Source organism: Lolium rigidum, unplaced genomic scaffold, assembly GCF_022539505.1.
Source record: "Lolium rigidum isolate FL_2022 unplaced genomic scaffold, APGP_CSIRO_Lrig_0.1 contig_41433_1, whole genome shotgun sequence".
NCBI classification, from domain to species: domain Eukaryota; kingdom Viridiplantae; phylum Streptophyta; class Magnoliopsida; order Poales; family Poaceae; genus Lolium; species Lolium rigidum.
Window position 1 is genome coordinate 81105 of NW_025900502.1, and position 15877 is coordinate 96981.

General features: G+C 43.9%; 1 protein-coding gene across 4 annotated transcripts in view; it reads right to left on the reverse strand.

The window, feature by feature from the left end:
• The window catches only part of LOC124681382 (calcium-dependent protein kinase 18), a 34115-nt gene extending 24329 nt beyond the window's left edge, over positions 1 to 9786 (reverse strand). For 3 of the 4 annotated variants that reach the window (XM_047216305.1, XM_047216308.1, XM_047216307.1), the window contains exons 1-3: positions 9342 to 9786; positions 2484 to 2614; positions 1499 to 1540 (exon numbers count right to left, since the gene is read on the reverse strand). In XM_047216305.1, coding sequence (XP_047072261.1) covers positions 1499 to 1540; positions 2484 to 2614; positions 9342 to 9620 — 452 coding nt within the window. In that variant the 5' untranslated portion in view covers positions 9621 to 9786. The remainder of the gene's footprint in view (positions 1 to 1498; positions 1541 to 2483; positions 2615 to 9341) is intronic. The other variant, XM_047216306.1, reaches the window with a different exon arrangement.
• Positions 9787 to 15877: the final 6091 nt, after the last annotated feature.

Below are 15877 nucleotides of genomic sequence, written 5' to 3' on the forward strand. Positions count from 1 at the left end.
AAGCTTGCAGAGGATGGTGCTGGTTGTGGGAAGAGAGGGAATCTTTGCTCCTCTCTCTCTCTCTCAATCAATTTCTGGACTTGTCTGCTCCTCTCTCTCTCCCCTCTTTTTACCCTCACTCTTCCAGCAAAGATTCCCTCCTTTCAGTTTCTCTTTCCCGCTCAACTGCAACCTGCTCTGTCTATGTCATCCAAAAGAGGCCAGAGCGCTGCCTTACCCGCTTTACAGACACCCTGGACGCCCCAAATGCCTAAAGCGGGCGCTTTAGACATGAGTCTAAGGCGAGGCCGACGTCCTGACCTCATAGGGCGCCCTGACGCCTAAGCGTCGCCTAACTGATGCCTTAGGGACGCCCTAAAAACCAGGATACGGCCTCTCCTTGTGAAACATGTCTAAAAAAAAATCATGTATATGTGACAGTTTTAATTGATGATAATAAACAAAACATGGAAATCAATTCAAATATGCGCATGGAGAACATTTATTTCCGACTTGAAGCAGTAATAGCAAAACATATATCCAAATCCATACAAAATTAAAGCTTACAGTTAGATGCACTGTTTGCAATAGATCACGTATCAATCTCTCGTATATGGAAAGAGGAATCCGAATCTATACCTAATAATAAAGAAATAAGATTTCTTGCGGTCCAACATTTTTTTGGACGAAATTACCCTTCCACCAAAATACATATTACCACCAGTGCCACCGGTTAGTTAAAATACCAACTCATACTTTATTCTCACGCGTAGGCCAAAACAGAAAAGCAACCATCGTTGTGTTGTAATTGTAATCCGATCCAAATTGTTTCATGTGATGCTTCCCTGCGTGTATGGCCCAGCCCAAAATCAATTTCGACTAGAACTCATAATCCTACTGTACATCGGCTTAAATAACTTGCCGGGCACGGTGAACCTTATTCCGCTTTTCATGTTTATAGTATTGAAAATAAGAAAAGAAAGGGCAGCGTGTATGTCATCAATTTTATTTTAAGGATATGCGAGCTATTATTTCTCAGATTATATTTTGTGAACTATTTCAACATATCTAGAAGGTATACAACGATAAATTAAGTTTTACTTTAGCATTCATATTTTTATATTCAGTTTTTTTTCTAATCTCTCGCACTGTAGTGCACCGTAGCAACGCACGGGTAAATTTCCTAGTGCAATAAAAATAAATATCAACAATAAACTCATACTAAAATACTAACCTTTAGAAGGGAAATCTCCAGCATTTAAATCATTGTTGCATATTTTTTTTCATACTAAAAAGCAAATAGTACAACTATAATACATAAAATCATTATTCAAGATGGATGAGGAAACAAAGGTCGAAAATTACACCTGACTGAACCATGAAAAGTCATAATTTTAAACCAGTAACACATCGTAATTGAACCCTTGTATAACTCATAAGTTACCAGAGCAGGAACAAGTGGAGATATTTCGGTGATTGTAAGCTATGAAAAAAGATCAAGGATCTGAATAATTCTTACTTGGCTAATATGCGGTCAAGCAACTCACCACCCTCACATAATCTGCCATGTAATAAAGCCCAAGACCGCATTAGTTTGTACAATTAATTAACCATACAACGGAGACTGCAAAGACTAAAGAAATGCTTGCAAACTGATCATCTTTTCTCAATCACTCTGCTGGATCATCCTATATTATTGTAGTGATGCTCCAGTAACATTTTCAGAAATTTTTCAGATTTTTTAAACTGTTAAAACCTTACCGGTTCCCCAGACACTAGTGACTGCCACAAAATAGTTATTCTACACCCGCCATGTTTTTTCGCAACCATACATGATTTTTACATCACGTAATTTTTTTCTTGTGTTGGAAGTCAAGAAGAACGCATGAAAATAGAGACATGACGTAAAAAATGCGACATAAAATACATATTTGTATGCAATTTTTGTGGCTTTTACATCTCTATGACTAGTTCTGTTTTTATGCCGATTTTTGCGTTATGACTTAACATGCACGTTATTGTTCATATACCAAACATAAATTCTAAATGTAACAACGTAAGAATACTAGCACCCTGGATGCTGAATAGCATGTCTATATAATGTCTATATATCCAGTACTATTTCTATAATTTATTTAAGATATCCCAAAAGAAAATTGATCTGGAAGATACCCCAATATTATGACAGTTTGCATGTAATGGCACATATTCAAGTCATCCAACCTTCAAACACAAGCTAATTGTCGTCGCACAAGACCTCCTTTGAAGGCACAAACTAAAATCCTAAGCATCACTAAGCTCAACTGCTTTGAGCAAATCATTGGCAGTTTTGAGAACAAACATTAAAAGTGATGTTAACTCCTCTAGTTCAACTTTGATTGAGGATCATGCAGAATTTAAGATCATGCAGAATTTGACATCATGCGTATTCCCAACAGACCTGCTACTAAGAAATGAAATTTCTACTGATTTTTTGAACATTTTATAGGTTTTCCAAGACTTACTCCATAACAATGTACACGTAATTACCATCCTCGAATGCATTGTAAAAATGTACAACATTTTCATGCCCATATAAGGCCTTGAGTATTTTAACTTCTCGCTTTACATCTTCAACAGCAACAGGAAGGATCATCTGCAAGAACAACTTTTATACATCAGAAGTTAGTGCAGAATCATTATAACTAAGAGATGGTTCTCCACTTCATTTGTACTTAGTTATGCACAATATATTAATAGGATTCTCTATCTGTTAGACTTGTTGGCTCACAGGTAGTGTGTGGAAGTACTCTGTTTGTGTGATGCTGCCAAAAGCTTACTGCAGCTTGTATTGCATAGTGCTATTTATAGGATACAAGCTAGGTGCAACATGTAGATTTCTAAACCCTTCTAGAGCATTCTACTGTTATCCTAACCTTCTACAGGTTTCTACTGCTAACCAGAGTTAGCTATGAAATGTACTACTGCAACATACTAGAACATACTAGCACCTGTAGTACTACTAGGTACTAGCTTAATTTCTAAGCAAGGATTACTTCAGTTCTCCCCCTAATCCTTGCTCTGCATGCTTGACTTGATCTGAACCATTCAAATTCTAACACGCAGCTTGTGATACTCGCCGAAGTGACTTTGTCAAAATGTCAGCGATCTGATCTGAAGTATTGATGAAGCTAGCGCTCATGCTTCCATCTTCCAAGCAGCCTCTGATGAAGTGATACCGAATATTGATATGTTTGCTGCGCTCATGGAAGACTGGATTTTTGGCTAATGCCAGGGCAGACTTGTTGTCCATTATTAGCTCAACTGTCTCAGCTTTTCTTCCATTAAGTTCTTCAAGCAGTCAAGCCAGCCAAATTCCTTGAGTTGCTGCAGTTGTGGGTGCAACATGCTCTGCCTCACGGGAAGACTGAGCAACCACCCTCTGCTTGAGAGATTGCCAACTCACCAAGCAGTTGCCGAGGAAGAATAGAGTGCCGCTCGTGCTCTTCCTTGTGTCAATGTCGCCAGTCACTGTAAGACCATAGTGGGTCATGCCAGCTACATAGCGAAGAATTCTCTTCACAGCCATCATGTGCTCCTCTGTGGGTCATTCCATGAATCGAGTGACGAACCCAACAGAAAATGCCAGGTCTGGCCTGGTGTGGACGAGGTAGAGCAAGCTGCCAATGATCTGTCGGCTAAGCTTGAGCCACTCCTCCATTGGAGCGTGTACTGGATTGCATCCTTCCATTCCACCCAAATGCAGGATGCGCGAGGCATAGTGTGCTTGACATAGGCGGATGCCATCACCATGCTACTGGATTTCAATTCGAGATAGAATGACAACAATCCAAGGTCACTCATCTAAAATTTTGTCTTCATCTCATCCTTAAAACTCTCGGTTGCTCCCTTGGACGAACCTGTGATGATCAGATCGTCCACATATACTCCAATCAGCAAGATTGTGTCGCCCGTGATGCGCCGGTAGATTGCGTGCTCGTGCTCGTTCTGCTTGAAGCCCATTTCTTTGAGCGTGCAGTTGAGCTTCGCATTCCATGCATGTGGCGCTTGTCGTAGGCCATAGAGGGCCTAGCGGAGCCGCAAAACCTTTCCTTCTCCGGTGACGACGAAACTCGGTGGCTGCTTCACATATACCACCTCCTTCAGTTATCCAAGAAAGGCCGATTTTACGTCCATGTGGCTGGTGACGACGAAACCCGGTGGCTGCTTCACATATACCTCCTCCTTCAGTTCTCCGTTGAGAAAGGTTGATTTTACGTCCATGTGGTGGACGGGCCACCCCTCCTGGGCAACCAAAGCAAGCAGCAACCGGATTGATTCCATGCGAGCGACCGGAGCAAAGGCTTCATCAAAGTCTATGCCGGCTTGTTGGACGAAGCCGCGAGCGACCAACTGTGCTTTGTGTTTGATTACTTCACCGGCTTCATTTTTCTTCAACTTATAGACCCATTTTAGGCCTATTGGTCAATGGCCGTGTGGTGGATCAACAAGCTCCCATGTGTTGTTTATCTCCACTACTTCAATTTCCTCACGCATGGTTGCCTGCCATGCCTTGTCGCGCTCAGCTTCTGCGAATGAGCGCGGCTCCCCCGTGCTGGCCAAGTATAGCTTGGAGTCGAGGTTGCGCTGTGTGAGCTGGTTCTTCACCAATCAGGTTTTCGACCTTGCGATAGAGAACTGGTGTGCTGCCATACGCAGCATCCAGCCGGTCGTCATCATCTACTGGTGGCGTGACGAATTCTGGAGTTGTTGCGGTTGCAGCGCTTGCTGCTGGAGCTGATGGAGGCGTCGGTGGTGCGCTATCTGAGGCACCTTCAGCCCCATGCTCGAGGACACACATTTGTTCCCTGCTGAACTGGACACCTGGCTAGGCACCCTCGTGGCATGACAGCTGATATACTCCACGTCGAAGTTACTGCTGGGGTTTTCGCCATCATCTGCTGCCCAATCCCAGCATCGTTCTTCAGAAAAGATAACGTCATGGGCGATGCGAACACGCCTTGTGGCTGGGTTTAGCAGCCTGTTTGCTTTCGGCTCGTCGATGTGAAGAGGGGCATGCTCCGGAGCTGTAATGGTGCTATCGTGCACCACAATGGCTGAGGCTAGAGTGATGTTCTGCTGCACCACCATGACAGTAGTTGGAGCGTCACTTTGCTGCACCAACATGGCTCGAGCTGGAGCAATGCTTTGCTGCACAACCATGGCAGGGGCAGGAGTGGTGCAGGCCTGCGCCATGAGGAGTGCAGGCTCCTCGTCATCTTCCTCTGCTTGAGCCAAGTATGCCCTGTTTCTCCAGGGCTGCCTGCAGTCCTTGGCCCAATGGCCATGGCGACCACATTTGCAGCATGTGCCATCGCGTGGGCTATCCCTAGCCGTTGCACGATCGTCGCCGCCTTCTCCACCCTTCTTATGCGGTTGCCGCCGTTGTTACTGTCCGCTGCCACGCGCAGGCCTGGAGGAGCTGCCTCCTTGTCGCCCGTCCATCATTTTTAGCCACTACTCCTCTGTGAGTAGGAGCTTGCCCTGCTCACTCGCCGGCTCAGGCAGCTCAAGGCGATCCTCCTCGCTGGCTCAGACAGCTCATCAAGGCCACTCCTCAGCTGCCTTCAGCCAACCAGTGACCTCCTCCAATGACATATCAGAAGTGTCAAGGAGGGTCTCGATCGCAAGGGCTATCTGCGACAGCCTAGGCGGCACAACCGGCAAAAAATTCTCAACGACTTGAGTTTTGTCGGTAGGTGCTCTGAGTGTGGCGAGTCTTGTGACGAGGTTGGTCAGGCGCAACGCGAAATCATCAACAGACTCCCCATCACAGAAGGAGATCATCTCAAATTCCTTCTTTAGCTGCTGCACCTTGCCCTTCCACACGTGGTCTGAACCTACGCGCATGGCTCGAATCACCTCCCACCCCTCCTTTGTTGTCCACTTGACGGCCAGTCCAACCATCATTTCTGGTGGCACCGCTTGCAAGATGGCCTCCAGCGTCATTCGATCTTCCTAGAAGTCGTTGGCGCCAAGCTCAATTGCATCCCAGATGCCCCGACCCTGCAGCTTCACCTTCATGAGGCTCCATTCGGTGTAGTTCATCAGCGCCAGCAACAGATTACTGTCGCCGCCGACGTCCTTCACGACACGCTCAACCACGACCTAGCGTCTTCCTGCATCGCGGTGGCGCGGTCGTCTCGGTGGCAGTGAAGGGGAATGGCGCCGCGGTTGGCGAGGCGGACTGCCAGCAACACCTCAACTGGGATCCTAAAGTAGTCTGTTTGTGTGATGCTGCCAAAAGCTTACTACATCTTGTATTGCATACTGCTATTTATAGGATACAAGCTAGGTACAACATGTAGATTTTAAAGCCTTCTAGAGCTTTCTCTACACTGCTAACCAGAGTTAGCTATGAAATGTACTACTGCAACATACTAAAACATACTAGCACCTATAGTACTACTAGAACCTACGGTCCTATTAGAAGGTACTAGCTTAACTTCTAAGCAAGGATTACTCTAACAGTATCCAGTTAATCAATTGCACTTCTGTTCTCTATTCAAATGATTTTCCACCAAGATATGTTAATACTTTATTTAACTTAGTTATCTGGCTAAGTATAGAGTTACTGCGGGTAAACTCCTCGTAGATGCTTGTTCTAAAAGGCAAGCCCCCTTGCCCGCTTAGCCCACCTATGCTAATTTAGGCGTCACCCATATGCCTGCCTAGTGGGGGTTGATTTTTATAACACTGGTTGTTAGTTAGATGCCACTGAGAATGTCTAACCACCCAACCCAGATATTCGTCATTATTGAACAATTTGGAAACATGAAAGTCACTATTCAACTTGTTCCGAGGGCCAATACCAGATCATATTCACTGCTCTGTGAATACTATCTACATTTGACGAAAGTAACATACCAGTCTCACAAGGCCTGGTGAACAATTGCACAATTTCAATGCCAGGAGGTTTTCTGAATATTACAGGTAGTGGGATTTTTCAGCGGGATATTACAGGTCCTGGTGGCAGAGTTTATTTTCCCAAAGGCATATGTTGGATGCGGGACTACTCAGACATGTATCTGGGCCGCACAGATGGGATCGGATGGCTGGAATTGAATCTGTGCATTTGTTCACCACATAGGCTTTGTGCGCCACATCTATAATATCTATAAAGTTGATCCCCACTTTTTTCATTTAATGTTTGCAAGCTCAACATGCACACTATCCACGTCATCCCATCATCTTGGTAATCCGCCTGACTCGATTAACTTCGTCATTTTTTGTTTGTTGAGCGAATCCTTCCTCGATATTGTTTGGATAAAAACTTCGACCAGTCCAGGCCAAAAATTGCTGCCTTCCTCGCTAGCCAGCCCACCACCGCTTCTTTTCTCCTCCATCTCAAGCTGCAACTGCAATCGAAGGAAAAAAGAATCGTACGTCCCTTGAGTTCTGGTTTCATCGTGCTAATAAATGACGGCATCCTCCAGAATCTGGAGTCCAGAAGAAGTGTCGCCCTCTGAGCCGCTTCTCCTCCCAAGTGGTAGTATATATTCCGCTTCCCCACCGTCTCTCCTAGTCACTTGGTTTCCTCAATTCTGTCTATTCTCCAATCCAGGTTGGCCTTCTTGCCAATCGTCAGGCACATGCACCACCATGTGAGCTCATTATCGAAAAAAAAACCACCATCTGAGCTGCGGTTAGAGTTGGATGGCATAGTACATATGGAGGCTGATTGTTTCGTGTCTGGTTATCTCAGCCTGTATGTAATGGTCATTCAATTCGTTTAGAACTGGTTTCCATACCTGCGCATCTCACCAAGGTGAGATTCAGGTATTTGCTTTTCTGTTATCTTATGTTCAGCGATTTGGTTCGCAAGTCTCCTATTGGACTACAGGTTGTGATTCAGGAGAATGATAGAAAGTTAATTTTGGTAGCTTTTTTAGACAGATCTGTTCTTTATCTACGTGTGCGTCCAATTTCTAGCAGCAAAGGAAGCATGGAATCCTTAACGAAGATGGATGCTGCACTGCACTGGATTAACGGCTCAGTTGTTCTGTTCAAGTTGTTCGCTTTCTATATTTCTGTACTCATGCTCATCAAGTTTGTGAACTGGGGAAGAGGCAGAGCTGAAGATATTGTCAGAATTTGCATACTATCTGGATGCATCTAAATCTAAATCTAGACTTCCAATATTTTTGCAGTCAAGCTTAAGTGTCTGAATTGGGGCAGAGCTCAAGACATTGCTAGAAATTGTATACTGTTAGGATGCATCAAAGTCAATGTATACAGGTATTGCATGCAGTCATATTTTTTCAGTTACAAACTACAACATGTAACATACATAGTTATACTACATTCTGGTAGTTGGTGTTATGTCTCATATTGTACATATCGTTACAAACCAATAATCTCTCTTTTGTTAACATAGGACTGTTTGTACAAATCAATTTGTACCACTTGGTCCCAAGCACTAGAAGTGGAAATAGTTGTACCCATCTTAAATATATATTGGTTTACCTTAATGAGCTTCGGTACTTTTCCATGCAAATGACCATGATGGTTTCCTAAGTTTTTACCAATAATTATTCTCATTCTGTTGTAGGATGAAAAAGGTACCATATTAGGGAAGATTTGGGTCGTTGGCTTTAAATAAATTTTTTTCAGCCAATTTTATTTTCAATTCCTCAATTTGGCGAGCAAAATATTTGTTACCGATTCCCACAGCAACGCGCGGGGTATCATCTAGTTGACAAATATAAGAGCGCACTATCTGTTAAGTCCCTAACTAGCTGGAGGCGAGGAAGAACACGAGAAGAGCAAAACGAACATGAGACAGAGAGTTTGCACCGTGCACAACTTGCGACTTTTCTGTTTTCTTTCTCATCCTTTTATTCGAGCTACAATGAAAGGCACGAGCCCACGATCCACATTGTTCGTGCCATCCCATGAATGGATCATGCCACGCGCGAGAATCGCTCCAAATTTGTTAGAAACTTGGAGCTAAAATCCTGACTAAATCAACGGGAAGCTAACCGAAGAAAATGACACCTACAGCTGGGCCATAACTGACGAACCTGAAAAAGTAACACTACACTGGATTATTGCAACAATCTGAATATCGACAATCCACTAGGCAGAACTGATAATACAGGAAAACCTCGTATCTTCAGATACACCCCACTAACTTCTCTCTCTCAAGAAAAAAAAAACACTAACTTCAGGGAAGCATATTATTGCCAAATCCAATTTCCTAAACTAATTTGTATTGCCCATTGTATGTTGTCTCACAAAAATGAATGGTAGTGTGCACGAGATAGAAGAAAAATATTCTGTTTAAGCATATGCACACTGAAATATGCTTTGGGGCGCTGTACCTTGTTCTTGTCGATGCGCTTGACGGCGACGCGCTCGTCGGAGTGGCGGTCAACGGCGGCAAAGGTGTAACCGAACTGGCCGTGTCCCAGCAGCTTGCCGAGCGCGTACCGCGCCTCGAAGTCCTTGTCGTAACCGAAGTCCGTTCGCTTACCGCACGCAACGATCCCCCTGGCGCCGCCGTTGCCCTTCCTCCCCTTCTCCTTATTCCCCGCAGCGTCGTTACCGCCGGCAGTGGGTTCAGCGGGGCTGGCAGCGCTCGAAGAGGTGCAGAGGCCCATCGTCGTCGACGGCAAAGCCAACTATTACCATCAATGTCGCGAGCAGGATGGATGAAATTGGGGGTCAAACCGTCAAAGCAAGATGCGAAGGCAGAGACTTTTTGTTTCTAATCTAGAAGTATAAACGGAGGTTTAAGAGCATCTCCACTCAATGACCAATCAAGGGGAAAACAGGACTTCACCCTGACCGTCCCCGCGTGGCCCTCCTCTGACGACACGGGAAACCCTAGCGCCGCTGACCCTAGGGCCCTCCCTCTCCTCCCTGCATCGCCGCCACTAGAGGGAGCATCGGCGAAGCAACGCGCGCCTCAAGGACGGTGGCGGTGGGGCGATTTCTTCTCTGGCTCCTTGCGTTCCTGGCGTGTGGGGCGCTGCAGACGGCAGCGATGCTACGGGCGGCGTGTGGTGGCTCTGCCGACGTCGAGATTGCTGCGGAGTTGCGTCGGGAGGCCACGACGGAGGCGCGGCGGTGTGATATCCCCGAACAAAGGGATAACGAAGGGTAGATTTAAAAATGGGATATGCATTTCATCGCAAAACGAGGGAAAGTTTTGCGCCTTATTGCATAAAAACTTAGGACGGATCGGGGTTTCTCTCTCGTTGCTATTAGGGTTAGGCAATGTGAGTATTAAGGATTTCGACATGACCTCTTTTGCAACTTGTTGGTTTTGGGAGATTATTTGAATTGACAATTCATATTTGATTAAAAACAAAAAAGTAATAGATAAACAATATATAAATGAATTATGAATTCATAATTCAAATCACATCATATATACACAAATAATTTATAAGTGAATGATAAATTTACAGAAAAGCTCTTGAGCTTTATTGATCATACACACACATTACATTGTCTTTACAATATTTATCATACAAGAATTGGATGGAATAATAAACGAAACAAAATAAGATTACAAGAATTGGATTCTATACAAGATCCTAAACTAAATGTCTTGGAAGGTTTGTCCTTGGATCACCTTGAGCTTGAAACCTGCAAAATAGAAGTGGAACTAGACAGGGGGTTAAAACAAGTGTCCAGGACACTTGTCATTGTCCAAATATGACCAGAAGCAAAGATAGACACCATCAGACCAAAACCGAAGTCATCATGAGCTCAAGTTTCACCACAGCACACACACAGCTGACCAGCTGCTGTGCATGCTCAACAGCAAGCCAACCAAGGCTTAGTCACCAAGCTTGGCACAGGCTTGTGTGTCACAGCCAGAGAGAAACAATAGACAGTATAAAACGGTAGAACCAGCAGAATAATTCACAAGTCGACCAGATAAGCATTCACCAAGCAACCAGTAATGAACAGTGCTTAGTTCATCTCTGTTCTTGCTCAAGAACATCAAGAACAACCACAGAAACCATTCATCCATCCAAAACCAACCAACCCAAAACTAGTCAGGGAGATGGGGACTTAAGCAAGATCATCAGGAGCTAGGAGGAGCAGGGCAAGTAACCAAAACCATCAAGCAGAAGCTCAACAGCAACTAAGCATAGCCATCTAGGAGCTGGAACAAAGTATAACATATACCTGGAGAGGATTCAATGGATCAAATCCATTTTATAGCATGACACAAGGCATAAGAATGAGCAGATGCTCATGGGGTAGTCATCACTTGGTGTTGACCAAGGATTACTGGCAGAAGTGGAGCAGCTAGATCCCAAGATCATATAGATAATATTCATGTGCAAATAGATAAATATAGATGCACAGATAGTAACCAGTAGAGGATATACAGGTACTAGAAGCTACCAAAAACCACCTAGCAAGATCCTAGCCAAGAAACCATCAGATTAAACCTTTATTTCTTCACAGGCAAACACGGTGGCATTCATATGAAGTATGATTCCCTACTGTGCAAGCAAAGATAAGTAGCCAACAAGAATTAATCCAACTGTGAGAGCAACCAAGCAGTAGCAAGGCTACTGTGGTCACATCAACCACAAATCCATCCATTAAACCAAAATTATAAGTCATCATCATCCAGAAATAGATTCCGGCTTTATTATCTCCCAATTGATCATGGAGATATCAAATCATACACAGCAATGCATGTAATCAACACTGCATAAGCAGTTCATCCATAAATAATCCACCAAGGCATGTATATAAGATAATCCATCAAGTGGACAAGTAATAGCATCACTGAGAGGCAACCAGTGGCTTGACCAACTGCATCCTAGCCATTGGATCTTGTCCAATGCGCTACAGATAGCAACAACAGCACACACACACTTGTGCATCAGCTAGAGAAAGCATAAGTCACAGCAGTAGCTAGAGCAAGCCATTCAATTATCCAAGAATAAACCAGTAATTAGCCACTAGTATATGTTGATCAATTGGACCAATTAGATCAAGCACAAGGCACAACAAAGCACCATAAGCATGCAATGATCCAATTGGATCAAGATGAATCATACACAGGGCACATGAGAGCATCACTGAGACCACAAGTGTCAGCAATGCTAGCCTATGTCAATAGCACGACCACTAGCAAGCAATTGCATACCATAGAAGCATAAATGGATAGGGTAGGATGAAACAAGCACCAGTAAGCATATAAACAGCACCAGTGAACCAGTAAGAATTACACAGGCATAAGCATAGCACCAGTAGGCATGGATAGGCAAGAACATAGCATCAGTAGGCTTAGGCAGAGCAGACAACAAGCACAGCCAGCACAACAGCATCAGCAGCATACGCATAGGACGAACAAGTAGGCACAACTCGAACAGATGGAGAGGATGGAGTAGAGAGGGTAGCAGAAGAGGAGAACGTTACCTGGCGTGTTCATGGAGGCATCGATGGCGGCGCGGTGGCATAGGCTAGCCACGACGGTGCCAAACCGCGGCCAGGCCGGTGCCAAACCACGCACCGCCAGTGTGGGAGGCGGTGAACGCACAGTCGTGTCGAAGGGGGTGCAGATCGACGGAGTTCGTCGAGGAACTTGTCGGCGTCTATCAAGGTCGAGCACACGCACGTCCAGCAGAGGAGGGTAAAAGCATATCGACGCGAATGAAGATGAGCACCGTCGCGCGCTGCGTCGAAAGCGACCAACGGCGAACCCTAGAACCGCCGAAGACGGCCGGAGCAAGGCGGCGACCGTGGCGGCGACGCCATCGCCAGGGGAATCGCCAGATAGGGTTAGGGTTTGCGCGAGAGAGAGAGGGGCGAGTGAGTGAGGTGGCCCGATACGGTCGGTTCCCATCGAACCGTTTTGGTCAGGCCCAAGTGGGCTGACCAAATGGGCTGCCCTAGTGGGCTGGCCAAATGGGCTAGGGGTATTTTGGTCTTTTTACTTTTTAAATAACCTTTGGATTTTACCAAATTCCAAATAATTATAAATACCTCTAAAAATTCAAGAAAAATGGAATTAATGAATTAAAAAGAATTCTTAACAAGAATAAAATAAGAAATGGAATTTACAACGAAAGTTCAAATTTCGGAATTTTGGAATTTAATTATAAACTTGGAATTTTAAATTTGCAATTTTCCTTTGATCTAAAAATCAAGGAAAATTCCAAATGAACTCAAATATTTGTTATTCAAATATTTTCAAAAGAAATTCTATTATTCCAAGTTTTTTCTTTTAAAGATATAAGACTTTCCAAAACTCTAATATTCCAAAATTTCTTTTTTCCCAAAATGAGGAAAATTCTATTATTTCAAATTCTTTATTTGAAATAAATATTTTCCAAAAGGAAAATTCTATTACCCTTAAATCCTTTTCTTTTTAGAAAAGAACACCATATTAAAGGATTTATAAATTACTGCCAAAGGCATAAATATTAATTCAAACCTAAATCTTAATAACTATATCGGGGTAAGGGATTCAACATGAAATAATACACTCATGCATGCATCATTTGGATTTTATAACATTGTCCTTACCGGACAATGATGCTTCTTTACAGAACCTGAAGTCCAGGTTCCATCCAACACATCGAACTGCACTATCTCGTAGTCACCAGGCAAGTTCACCCTTCCTCATGTCATCTTGATTATTTTATATCAATTTACCCGCAAAAGTACTACACTTATCATTCCTGCATTGAAAATCAAATGGTACTTTTCCAATTATGAATATGACTATGTGGTGGGCAATGGAACCATGGTATGTGTTTATATGGTGGAGGTTCCATTGCAAGGGTTCTACTAATATAGGACTAATCACCAATGTCATCTAGTGATTCTAGCGCCGTACATTTCACGTTAACCATGAGATCTATAATGGCTCTGGGGAAGTCAGCTGTCTCTTTTCCCTTCTGCATATCAACGGACTTGATAGAGCCTAGCTGGGTGTTGGGATAACACCGCAGTAGGTTGGGAAATCCTTTTAAATCCCCATCCATGTGGATGAGAGTGCTCTACCGTTTATGAGGGATTGTCCATAGTACATCGAGGGTAAAGCCGTATGATCGGGAGATGTCTACCGGGGATGTACGTATGGACAAAAAAGTGGGTATGCAGGGTTGCGGAGAAGGCAGTGATTGGCTTGGATCTTACACCTGGCCCCACACCAAGGAAGTGTGGACGAGAAACGCGTCTCGGTTGGTATCAAGGATAAGTTCTCTGATGGGAAAAGTAACACACTTGTGCAGAGTGTATCAAATTGTGGCTGTCACTCCCTGTTCCAGGAACAGAACTACGAACGCGGCAGGAAAGGAACTCCATGAAGTTCTGGTCAACCTATGAAGACTGGCGGGCATAGTTTTCAGAATAAAATAAACCTTTTGAAGAAATGTTTTCGAAACATCCATTGACCTGAGATTTTCTGATCAATGGTCGTAGCTAGTGCATCAAACAGCTTTTCTCTTTTGAACTTGCTGAGTACCTCTGTACTCACTTTATTTCGACACCCTTGCTAGACCGTGACAATGAAGTGGAGGCCAACGACGGAGCACCAGAAGGAGACTACGAACTGGTCTACGAGGAACCTGATCTGTCCGGAGGAGTGGAAGGCGTGGACTACAGAATAGTCTACAGAGCTGACAACAATGAGGAGGAGGAGTAGTGTGTTACCCTAAACATCTTAGAGCCGAGTAGCGTAGTAGCTTACCTAAATAAGTTGCTGAGCTCAGTTTAATCTTTATGTTGAGTTGTACTAATACTTTAGTAGTATCTTAGGGTGTTCTCATCGGACCTGTGAGAATACCAACTTGTTAATACCATGGTTGTAATATAATCTAGAGTGTTATGACATGCAATGTTTCTGTTGTACCACTCTGAGGGATGTGATATTCGTGAAGCAGTCCCTTCATGAAGATCATATCAACGACTTGTATACTACTACATGCAGTGGTATGCTGGGTCACCGCAGCTGCTATCAGAGCAAATGTTGCGACCTTAGGTTGGAAAAACCTAGTAAAGGGAAAAAACTGTAGGAGTCAAGTAGGAATAGTAAAGAGTTCTCTAGAAATATGGTGTTTATTCACTTGAGAATAGCAAAATTATATCTTTTAGTGCGATAATTCTTTATTATAATTATTATAATGCATCATCTCTACTAATATTTCACTCATGTATACAGCCAAAATGGCGTACACTTTTCCAAACAGGACCTTAAGGAAGGTTGAAGGCTGGCTTGGCGATTATGAGGAAAGTCCTACAGATCTCCTGCAAGGGATGTTGAAGGAACTTCGTTGCAAAACAAGGATTCATGTTCTCAAGTACATCTACTATGATGGCGAGAGAGTTGCCAAGTGCAGAGTTTCAGTCCAACTACCTAAGAAACCGGAGATGAGTCGCATTATGTCGTATGGAGAAGCCTAAACACTCACAACGGCGTACGACATGGCTATCTTTAAGACAATTCTCGAACTTAGGCAACACAAATCCGTAGAATTCTTGTGTTCAGAGTATTCTCATGTGCCTCATGCCGAGGAAGATGAGGATGCTTCTCTGAATCATCTACTCATGGCACATAAACATCCTGAAGTAGCAGCACAACACATGGACAGCTGCAAGTCCTTGCTGACTACGATGTATTTACTTCACATGAAGATGGTGGAGGAAGTCACACACATGCTTTCTAAGTTCACGGACCCTGACAAAGTCCATGCTCGAATGCATGATCTTAGGGAACAACCTCAACATACAACACCTTACTTCAGCCTAAACAGCTTCGTAGATTTGAGTGACTAGGTGCTAAGTTAGAACCACTTACACCCAACTTTGTTCCACATTATACACACGTGTCAGCGTCATATGATGCAGGATATTGGGGAAATGCTTCGGGAAACCT